General features: G+C 37.5%; 2 protein-coding genes across 5 annotated transcripts in view; one reads left to right on the top strand and one right to left on the bottom strand.

Moving 5' to 3' along the window:
* LOC110047353 (allantoicase-like) overlaps window positions 1-12,299 on the top strand; it is a 180,485-nt gene that overhangs the window by 36,498 nt on the left and 131,688 nt on the right. The gene's annotated exons all lie outside the window — the stretch shown is intronic.
* On the bottom strand, window positions 5,007-6,353 carry LOC149117976 (uncharacterized). Its single transcript, XM_089288097.1, has one exon. The coding sequence runs from the start codon at window positions 6,274-6,276 to the stop codon at window positions 5,332-5,334; it is 945 nt and encodes a 314-aa protein (XP_089144223.1). The 5' UTR covers window positions 6,277-6,353; the 3' UTR covers window positions 5,007-5,331.

Raw genomic sequence — 12,299 nt, 5'->3', positions numbered from 1 at the left:
ATGTTTTCCTGCCCACGAGGTGTAAAGACCCTTCCCAGCATGCATTGCAATCACGTTCTGCGGACGTTTCTTAAACTGGTAACTAGATTGTTTTTCCTTTTTCTTTTAAACATAATAATGGCCAACTAGCGATCAATGGTAACATAGATCTGTTATCCAAGTTGCATTGATTTTATTTCAAATTGGCATGATGTTTTGAGCTTCTGGGATCAGTGTACATGCAGATGTATGGAGACCTGTATGTTGCGCAGAAGGGTTAATCTGTTAATCTGTCAGCCCTATTTATATTTATAGAGCGTTTTCACGTGAAGTCATCAAATTCTTAAATCCAAAACTAAAGAGCCGCCAAAGTTGTTACCCTCATCAGGCATAAGAGGTGCATGTACTGGCACATTTTGAATTTCGGAGTTATGGTGGTGTGTGACATAAAGCTATGATCATGTTTGTCGAAGACTATGTATTTGTCTCGTGATTTTTAGCCATTTAAGACGTTGCTGGATTTGGAAAAGTAGTTATTGAAATGTTTAATTGTTTTATTTAAACCTTTTTTGACCTGAAATCAACATTTTTGATCTGATACATTGCGTGAAATAACCATTGTGCTGTTTTCTAAGTGAAATCAACATCCTTCCTGTCATGCATTAACATGAAATCAACATTTTAACCTATTTAGACCTGAAATCAATGTCGTTGAGCTTATACGTTGCGTGAAATTACCATTTTGTTGTTTTCTAAGTGAAATCAACATCCTTGCCATCAGCGTTAACGTGAAATCAACATTTTTACCTATTTAGACCTGAAATCAACATCATTGAGCTTATGCGCTGCGCGAAATTGACATTTTGCTGGTTTCCAAGTGAAATCAACATCCTTGCCGTTGCGTGTTAACCTTTTTTTTTTTTTTTTGTAATTTTTATTTTTTTTCAACATTTTGGGTTATAATACATACAATACAACACAAGACATAACACTAGTTACAATACTTACAATACGTCATAACTACAATAGATTACATACAACAAATTATAATTACTAATCGTAGCCTAATTATACCTAAAGAATATACAATGCGTTGTTTACAATAGTGCAGCTACCCAAATACAGAAAAAAAAAAAAAAAAAAAAAAAAAAAAGAAAGTAAGTTAGTGACATGCTGAGAAGGAGAAATTACAAATTAAGCTCAACTATTATTAAGAGATGGCATTAGTTTTTCCCACTTTTTGTAATGTTTATAAAGTTGGTTATTTTTGGTAGCTATTTTTTTTTCAATGTAATAAACGGTTTTTGTCTTTGCTAAAAATATTGTTAATGTTGGTTTAATTTTATTTAATTTACATTTATAAATAAAAAACTTTCCTAGCAGTATCAAGTGATTCAGGATAATAAAGTCTTCGTTGTTGTTGAACACTCCAAACAATATATTTTCAAATGTCAAAGTGTCCAAAGATACATTCTGGTTTGAAAGCCAAGAAGAAAAAGCCCGCCAGAAGTCTTTTGTTGTATCACAATAAAAGAGCAAATGTTCGAGGGACTCGACCTCTTTCAAACAAAAGGTGCACATTGGTGATTCAATCATTTTAAAACGGAATAACCTCTCATTTGTGAAAATTATATCGTTTAATAATTTATATTGGAACTCTCTAATTTTTGTTTCAAGTGTGACAGTGAATGGTAAAGAATAAATTTTTTTCCAGTCTTCTATAACCTCTGGATATTTGTCCTTCAACTTCCTTTTGGCGGTTGGAGGAGTTTGTTTCTTTGTTTTAAATCCTTTATACAAAAGTTTTGAAGAGGCTTTTAACAGATCCGATTTGGTTTCGTCGATATAAATATACACTGTATCCAAATGCTGTTGAGGATATAGTTGCTGATGTTGAATATGTGATTCTTTGATAATTAATCTCCATTCTTTTGGTATGGCATCTACAATTCCTATTAATTTGAAGTACTGGATTGGAGATAGATTCGCTTCCAACACTTTAGGGCTTTCAAGAAATTTACCCGTATCGGATAACAAGTCACCAATTTTAACAATTCCTTTAGTAAACAAATGTTTTTCAAAAAGAGATTTTCCGTGTATCACAATATTCCTATTATTCCAAATAATTTGGTCTACAACATCCTCATAGGTGGCTACCTTGGATTTCTTTAAATTACGAAATGCCTCTAGACACTCTTTGTAGAATATTGGAAGATGAACCGGTAGTTTACTAGTTTCAAAATCACAGAACAGGATGAGTTTTCCACCTATATTTCCAAAAAAGAAATCATCTAAAATAGTTTTCCAAGTGCTGTTGCTCTCTCCTAGATACTTTTTTAAGATCATCACTCTTTGAGCCGATATCATGGATTCAATATCAAGCATTTTTAGTCCTCCATTTTCAATATCATTGATAAGCGCGGTCCGTTTAATTTTATCGTTACCTTTCCAAATGAAACCGAAAATCAGTCTGTTTATCTCCTTGACAAGATCGTTTGATATTGAGATTGCAGTCGCTTTACTCAAAAATTTTGGAATAATGAAGGTCTTAACTATTTGAATCTTACCAATCAGGGTAAGACCCCTCCACTTCCACATACTCAGCGTTTTTTTAATAGATTTGAATATTGAGTCGAAGTTTGCTTTGTCTCGTGATGGTTTGTGATAGTCAAAAACGGTACCTAATATCTTGATTGATTTTCGCACTTTGTGAGTAAAGTCATTTTGTACTAGTTTATGTGGGCCGATACCAAAAACTTCTGTTTTATCGTCGTTAATTCGGAGACCAGAATGCAATGAAAAAACCTTTAAAGTTGTACAAAGTCGCGAATATGCATTTATGTCTTTTAGAAAACAAGTCATGTCATCTGCAAAAAGCGTGAGTTTGATCTCCACGTTTTTGACCATTATTCCTTGTATGGTTTTATCCTGCCTGATTTGACATGCGAGAACTTCCAAAGCTAAGATGAATAATAAAGGTGATAGAGGGTCACCTTGTCGTACACCACGATGGATACAGAAAAGATCTGTAGTAAAGCCGTTATTTAAGATACAGCTGGATATGTTTGTATAAAATGTTTTTACCCATTGTAAAAAATACGGTCCAAAATTGAATTTTTCCAATACTTTAAATAGATATGTATGGTCCAGAGAATCAAATGCCTTTTCAAAGTCAATTGCCATTAGAATACCTGTTGTATTTGTGAGTTTTGCCAATTCAAGTAAATCATCGATTGTTCTAACTGCATCAAATGTAGACCTTCCTTTGATAAAACCATTTTGATTATGGTGAATAAGTTCTGGCAGGATTGGCTCCAGCCTTCTAGCAAACGCTTTGGATGCAATTTTAACATCTACGTTGATCAGTGAGATAGGTCGCCAGTTCTTTATAAATCGTCTATCTTTATCTTTTTTCTCCAATAGGGTAATCATTGCCTGCTTTTGCGAAGTTGATAGTTGCCCGTGTTGGTGAGAGAAGTTTAGAGACTTTTCGAGATACTTTGCAACCACGTGCCAGAACGCCAAGTAAAATTCCACAGTTAAACCGTCACTTCCAGGTGTTTTGTTTTTCGGAAATGTCTTCAATGCTTCGTACAGTTCGGATCTAGTAAGTTGTTTATCTAAAGTCATTTTCTCTTCATCAGACAATTTTTTAGTATCCACTTCATTAAGGAAACGATCAATTGAATTCTCACCTAAATTATACGAGTCTCTATCATAGAGTTTTTCATAGAAATCATGAATCTCTTTCATTATTTCTTTTGGGTCTGTTATATATGAATCATTATCCACGGATAATTTCCGTATACATGTCTTTTTCTTTTTAGCACTTTCTAAATTTAAAAAATACTTGCTATTCTTTTCGCCCTCTTCATACCAACTCACCCGAGATCTTATGATTGCTCCTTGTGTTATATAATCATAATGGCGTTCGTATTCTGATTTGAGAACTTCTAAATCGCAGAGATTTTCAGCACTTGGGTGTTCGTCACATTTTCGCTGACACTCTTTTAGTCTAATTTCCAAATTTACCAGCTCTGACCTTCTCTCTTTTGCTTTCTTCTTACTATAACCAATCGTTTCATAGCGTATTTTATATTTTAAATAATCCCAGGTAACCCGCGGGTCTTCGATTTCTCTACTTTCGTCTACCCATTCACCGATTTTGTTTCTAATTAGGTCTACATATTCTTTATCTTCTGACAAACTTGCATTGAATTTCCAAAAAGACGGTCCATAGGTTGAGTTCTCTATACCATTAATGTACAACGTAATGGCGGAATGGTCAGATCTAATAGCAGGGATAATATCGACCTTATCAACCTCTTCCTGTATATTATTTGATATCAACCAATAATCTAACCGCCGTTGAATCATTGGAGTTTTCTGTCTCCAGGAGAAACGTTTTAATTTTGGGTTTCTGATTCTCCAGATGTCTATTAGGTCAAGAGAAAAACATAGATTTTCTATCTTTTTGGACGATTCTTTCAATTTTGGAGATCCTCCCGATCCATCCAAATCTGGGTCGCGGATAACATTAAAGTCACCACCTATTATTATTTTGCAATCAGTGTCAATTTCCAATTTGTCGAATTCGTTCTGTATTTCGTCGTAAAAGATGCATTGTTCGTTGGTCTTATTTGGCGCATAGATATTCAAAAATAAAAAAGATTGACCTTGAACAAGACCTTTTAGAATGATATACCGACCTAGATTATCTTGTTTACATACCTCAAATTTACAGTCAAGCCCTTCTTTGACTAGTGTTAAGACACCTCTGCTGTGTTCAGAACCATGACAAAAAAACAAGTCTCCTCTCCACTGGGATTTCCAGGTGTTTTCCACCTCGGATGTGCTGTAGGTCTCTTGTAGAAAAATTATATCAGCTTTATCCTTCATACACCAATGAAAAAGTGCTTTTCGTTTATCAAAAGATCTTATCCCCCGAACATTTAAGGATAGGATACCAAAATTTAAATTAAGTTTTGTAACTTTTTAAGGACATATTTAAGCGAAAAGGCGAGCAGTTGCAGAGAATGAGATAGTAATCTTTAGTAGATGAGCTAATGAAAAAATTTGCATGTCTCTTGAACAAGAAAAAGGTAAAACTAATTAATATTGAAAAGGAAAAAGAAACAAAAGAAAAACATTTATAACACCTACAACTACAATTGAACATGTATGTAAAACAGTAGCCAGCGATAAAAGCTGTTAATTGCGCTACTAATGGAATAGGTCTTGCACGCATTGCGCTAACTAGATGACACGCATGCAGCTCCATTTTTAAGAACAAGAGTGAATGAGGCTTACATGTTATGAATACCTAGATAGAGAGTTTATGTTCCAAAGAAATTAGAAGATTCGTATACCCTCAATAAAAAGTTTGTCCGGCTCTGATCTTTTGAAGAACGCCGATTTTCCGTCTTCTTTTGCTTTTTTGAACTTAGGCATTAATTCCTTTCTGCGGTCCACAATTTCTTTCGGAAGGTCTGGCGATATTCCGAAACCAGTTCCTTTCAGCTTTCTTGCACTTGACATGACTCGCTCTCTGTCGGAGTATCGCAAAAAACGTGCAATTATTGGTCTTGGTTTTTCTTGCGATGGGTCGCGCTTGCCAATGCGGTGCACTCGTTGATACTCAAAAGAATCCGCCTCGCTGATGTTAAGTTCCTTCTGTATAAAGCCAATTAACACCTCTTTAACATTTTCTTCTGAGAGGTGGAAAGATTCAGCAATGCCGTAGAAGCGAAGGTTTTCCCGTCTTTGATACACCTCCATATACAACTTCTCGTTTCTTAAGGCCTCGATCTTTCCCTTGAATTTGTTTTCGGTGTTTACTGTATTTTCTTGGATAGTTTGTTCCAGAAGTTTTACTTTCTTCTTTAAATTTTCTATCTCTGTATTTGCGAACGACATTCCTTCATCTAACACCTTCAGTTTTGTTGTGGCGTCCCTGCTGAAGCTTTCAAACTGCTCAGCTTTATCCTGTAACTTGTTAACCTTTCCATCGACCACTTTCACAAAACCCTCAAGGATGTCCAATTTCTTTTCCATGTTGTCTAACTTCTGCAGAACAAGGTCTAGCTTCGGCATTACAGAATTAGCCAACTCCACGGCAGCGGTGGTTTCGTCTTCTTCGCTCGATTGCACCGTGTCAGACATGTGCAACTTGACTTTGGCTTTCTTCTCCAACGGTGAAAGGGATTCTTCTTCCGACGAGTTGGATACACTTCTCCAAGTTGGCCCAGTTCTCTCTACATGAGTTTTTCGTCTGAACTTTTCTCCTTTTTCTGCCATGTAGAGGCCTCCATATACGAATTTTGAGCGGAGCTAGCAAAAACACGTCTATACTCTACCCATGCTCGGCCCAATCCCCGTTGCGTGTTAACCTAAAATGTTGATCTCAGGTTGCGTGTTAACCTGAGATCAACATTTTAATTTCAACATTAATTTCAATTAATCAATTAGCCTTGCGGGAAGGGGGGGCTGGGTGCAGTAGGTACCCGAGTGCATTACGCAAAACGTGTCATACTTACGTTTGCCTTTTTTAATAACATGACAAAAAATATATATGGTTTTGCAAATCTCATGCTATCCTTGTGGTGCCATTCTCTCAAGAACAAAGCAATTTGCTTCAAACACATGTGCAGATTAGTTAGCGTCAAAGTCGACTTTATGTGAGGTGAAAGATACATTTCATAACATATAAGATGCATGTGTTCTAGCATTGCTAGTGTGATAAACTCCGTTCTCGAGTTCAGATGCACGTTTTTTTTTTATTATTTGTAATGAGTGATATCACACTCTCGTTTTGGCTGGGGATAGCAGTTATATTTCAGGTAATGTCAGTTCTCCTTTTTTAGTGCAAAGAACGTTACTGTGACTGCGTATCTTCTGGAATCTTCCTTAGCTTGATTCAAGAAATGTCGTGTACTGTTTTACAACTATTGTGTGTTTGCCAGGGTTAAAGTAGAGAATCGGAACATATTGCTTCTCCTTAGCAGCTTGTTTCTTTCCTCTTCTATAAAAGAGAGCCCAAAGTTCATATTCAGCCGAAACTTTCCCACATTAGTTACATGTAAAAGTAGTAAATTTGTGACAAAAGAAACTTTGTTGTTATTGCCGCAGACTCCAATTAATTTCATCAGTTGATGACGTGACTTGCTCACCGATGTGGGATATAATTTCGGTCAAGTAAAGATCTCTACCTTCAATACTTCTCGATGAAACGCTCTTCAGTTGTATTAAAGTCCTTTTTCCCTCTATGCTTGTGATAATTTAGTTCACACTCTCCTTCATGTAGGGACTTTTCATGCACATACAAACCACAAGAACTAAGAGGACTTTTTGTTGACGCTACACAAAGTACACAAGGAAACTGCCGTCTGTATCACTGCTGGCCAGTGTTAAATGTATGCCAAGCCAATTGAACCACTGATGATTTGACTTCACGGATGGATTTCAACTTTCTGAGTTGAGCCATTTTGCCTTGTAAACTTCAATACAACACAAGAAATCAATCAAAGTGGGACTATCATTAGTTGTGGATATGGAAGTGAGTTCTGATGTCATGGTTTGAAATTGGCAAGTTGAGATGACTTTATAATTTATTCTGGTTGTAAATAGAACCAGAACCATTTCTATGCTTCTGATAGAATATAACTGTATCTCCAACAAAATTGTCGATCTTGATTGGTTTTCTGTGTATGTATTTGTGATGTGTAACTACTGCAGAAACTTTCACATGACTTTTTCTCTGACAACTGGCAAGCTGCTAATGTCAGGTTACTTTCATTCTCTAGGTCTGCATGTGCAGTGAAACTGAATAAGAGCTGTTAAAAATAGAGTGGACTACTGCAATACCACCTTCTGATGGGGTACACTAGTATCAAGGAGACACTTTGTAGAATGGCCAATTCTCTTTGGCACAAAGATCGTCATCACTCCCTCATAAGGTGTATTATCATATGACCCATACAGCCCCGCATGCAATTTCCTTGTAAAATCATACGAAAAGAGGTCCTGTATGAGGGCCATAAGCATCCAAGTGGTGGGGCGGGAAAAATGCGTACGGCCCTACTAGAAAGGCGTTCAGCAAAATCGATGCAAATTAATGACAGAATGCAAAATTTTGTTTTCTTTAACATGAGTCATGCAAGTGAACATTCTGAGAGCAAATTTTACTATCCAGGTGAACTGTCCAATGCAGTACTAGTTCAGTCGCCAACTCACTCCGAAAGCACAGAAAGGAAGTCAACAATCCTCACAAATGAAGAAGTTCAGAACATTCTCAGAAGCCAACAACAAGCAAACAGATGGTCAAGAAAACAACTTTTCCAGATGAACTGTCTGATAATTAACCTTTGGAATAAGCAAACAGATTCTTGATTGTGAGGCAAAACTTCTTTCAGTGGAAAGCATCAAGAATTCATCGTGGGAAGAAAAAAGAAAACTACGTCAAGAAAGCAAAGCACGGTATAAATGTTTTCTTCAGTTTTCTTCGAGTTTCCAGAGTTTTTAGGAGAAGTTGGTTAAACCAGAGAAATCACAAACATACCTTGTGTACAGTAGCATAAATTGCTCTGCTGTTTCTACATCAGTGTTGCTTGAAGAGACAAAACTGAGTACGAACACAAGTTCATCACTGTACAGTTCATCCAGATAATGAAACTCGCTTGTTTCTGGTTGTTTAATGTCCACTACACAGCAAAGCCAGCAAAGTCAGGAAACCCAGGCACTGTTTGTGGAACCAACATCAGTGTCATTAATATTCAGTTGCAGGTTCTCCCTTGTTCAAGAGAATCCAGACGTCGACAAGTAGCTTGAAACGATGCCAACATTTCATTGAGTCTTCAGATGAAGAAGATTTTGGAACAATTTCAGTGAAGCGTGAAGCGAACTTTTGTCTCTTGCTAAGTCTTTGATGGTTTTGACATATTTTTGACAGCTTTATGCCAACTTTCTGGTGGCTTTTTAAACAGGTTAGCTAATCCTGTTAGCATGAATTGTAATTGTGCACTTACATTGAAAAACAAAACTGAGAAAATGAGTCGTGTTTTTTGATGAATTGAGAGTTTGTTGTTCAACGTGAAGAAATAAATGACAAGTTTTTATTTTAGAATCTTTTTTGCAGTTGTTCCATGTGTGGCCGTCTGATGTTATGTAATCATGGCTTATTTAGATTCAAACAGAATTTTCAAAATTTTCAACACTTAGTGGTCATAGGGCCTCAACCCAAATATTTTCCCGTCTGGCCCTTCCACTCAGTCAATAAGTTCATAGTATTTCTATTCGGTTAAAAAACTTACATCCTGGAAACAGTAGCTCCCACTGAACATGTCACACATCTCTATGAAGCTAAAGAAGTTTTGATTTAGAGAACAGAAACTGTATCATAAGCTTTTTTGTCAGCATCTTACATGAAATAAAGTTGTGTAACATTATCTAAATTGGTGTTAGAAAGTCAGAATGAAGCAAACCATATGAAGTACAAATTATTTGTTGTGACAAAAAATCTCTTTTTTGGTTGACCTATGTATCAACGTAAATACTCAAACAGAAACATGAGGTTTACTAGGAAAGTTGGTCCCAACACAAATGTCCCACCATCTTTACAGCCATGCTGCAAGGTAGACACCAACAGTGCAATCAAACTAAGAATATAACATGAGCTCAGGCTACTGAGGCTGCAAAAAGAGAACCATTAATAACATCAATTGACTTTCATTGATAAGTTTTTACAGTCAGCCAGTTATTCACTTAGGCATACAGCCATACTGCAAGGTAGACAACAACAGTACAATCAAATTAAAAATATAAAATGAGCTCAGGATACTGAGGCTACAAAAAACAGACCTATTAATAACACTGATTGACTTTCATTGATAAGTTTGTCCAGTCCACCAGTAATTCAGTAAGACATACAGCCATACTGCAAGGTAGACAACAACGGTACAATTACATTAAAAATATAAACGAGCTCAGGGTACCGATGTATGTATGTAAATGTAATTTGTTTACCCACGGAGCACCAAGTAGTTCACAGAACTCGTTCAGAAATGTACGTGCATTCAAGGATCGAATTGGAATTTGAGAAATGTTGGTTTCTGAGGAGAGGGGAAAACCGGAGTACCGGAGAAAAACCTCTCGGAGCAGAGGAGAGAACCAACAACAAACTCAACCCACATATGATGCTGGGTCCATGACTTGAACCCGGGACAAATTGGTGGGAGGCGAGCGCTCTCACCACTGCGCCATCCCTTCTCCCCGAAGCTACAAAAAACAGAACTATTAATAACATTGATTGACTTTCATTGATAAGTTTGTACCTTCACCTTCTTCACCTAGCTACTTCATGCGAAGTAGCACATAAGACCGCATAAGGCCTCAACACTCTCTCATCAACCAGTTCTCTCGGCCACTGCAGTGAACACCTCTCTCCAGCTCCTCCATCCAGCTATTTCTCTTTCCTTCTCTGCTTTTCTCCTCCATGTTGTCCTAGGTCTACTGCGCCATTGTCATTGCAGTCCAACAGTCATTGTCGTATCCTTTCCTCATAATCTGTCAGATTAACTTCCATCTTCTCCTTTTGACATCCTCGCTAAGGTTTTCCATCTCGGCCATCTCCGGTACTTCTTTGTTGGTGATTCTGTCCTGCCAGCATATCCTAAGTATTCGTCTAAGGCATCTGTTTTGGAAGACATTGATCTTGTTTTCGTCACTTTTGTTCATCTTCCATGTCTCACAACCATACATCAAGACTGGTTTAACCAGAGTCTTATATAGAGCCTGATTTTGGTTCGTCAGCTGATGCTGTTAGTGCTTCAGATCTTCCTCAATCTCATAAATACCCCTCTGGCTTTGACTACTCTATTGTGGATGTCTTGTGTGCTTCCACCTTCCTGGGAAACTGTAGCTCCCAAATACACAAATTTGTCAACGTCCTTTATCCGTTGCCCATTCACTTCCACTGCATCATTTATTCAAGAATTTATTTGAAGCAGCTTGCATTTCTCTACATTTACTTTCAATCCCACCTTTCATGCTTTGGGGGTCAGCTTATTGGTCTTTGTCTGAATGTGCTGTTTGCTTGACGATAAAAGGACAATATCATCTGTAAAATCAAGCTCTTCAAGCTTTGTAGCACTTGATCTTCCATCTTACTCTGGTGTTACTCTCTTGCAGTGTCTTTCTCATACCTAATCAACAACCAGTAGGAACAGTAGACCTGGCATATTGCAGCCCTGTTCCACGCATGTCCTGATCTTAAACCGTTCTGTTGTGTCCTCTTCATCCACAACAGTGCACTCAAAGTCGCTGTAGGGTGCCTTCACCATGCTGATCATCTTGGATGGTATGCCATAGCTGTGCATAATCAGCCATAGGCTGTCCCTGTGGACTTAATGCAGACTACCACTCTATTGACTGCTCGATTATATTTCTAAGTACAAAAATTTGCTCAGTAGTTCCTCTGCCTCGTCTGAACCCAGACTGCTCCTTCCTGAGTTTTGAATCTACTCTGCTGTGAATCCTTCCAATTACAATTTTCCCCATCACCTTGCTGATGACTGGAAGCAACGTGATTCCATGCTAGTTTTTACATTCTTTCAGATTACCTTTTTCGGCAGCTTAACTATCAATTCTTTTCTCCATTTCCCTGGCATTCTCTCTTCTCTTTATGCTATGTTAATGATCTCCTTGACTTTTATAGTGGCAAAGTCAATGTCAGCTTTTTTGGGCAGCTCTGCTTGTATGTTGTCAATACCTAAAGCTTTCCCATTTTTCAGGTGTTTTATAGCCTCCTTTATTTCGGCCCTGCTGGGTTCAGATGTATCTGTTTCCTTCAATCTCATCTGGAGCTTCTATTTCAGCTATGCTTACTGGGTTGCTAGGGTTCTCTCTGTTAGGTGCCTCATTAAAGTGCTCATACCACTTCTTGGTTTTGCTTTCTTTATCATTAAGGATGTTACCATTCTTGTCCTTTGCAGCAGCACTTTGCCTTGGTCTTTCGTTAGTCAATACTTTAGTCAGGGAATAAAGTGTCTTCATGTGCTTTTGCTGAACAGCATTTTCAGCTTCATTTGCAAGATGTCAGTCCATCGTCTTATCCATTCTAACTTTCTTTTAACTTCTCAGTCTTTCTTTCTGTATTCATCCTGCCATCTCTGTTTTAGTCTCTCTGATCTTGCACCAACTAGCTTCTGCTTGATGGCTTTCCGTTGATCTATTAGGGCCCACGCTTCCTGACTTAACCATGGCTCGTCTTTCTTCTTATACCCTAGCACTTCTTCCGCTGTCTTAGTGTATACTTCCTCCATTAT

This window comes from Orbicella faveolata, unplaced genomic scaffold (assembly GCF_042242905.1).
Source record: "Orbicella faveolata isolate gen_17 unplaced genomic scaffold, um_ofav_v1 contig_1, whole genome shotgun sequence".
Lineage (NCBI taxonomy): Eukaryota > Metazoa > Cnidaria > Anthozoa > Scleractinia > Merulinidae > Orbicella > Orbicella faveolata.
This window is presented reverse-complemented; position numbering and strand designations above follow the sequence as displayed.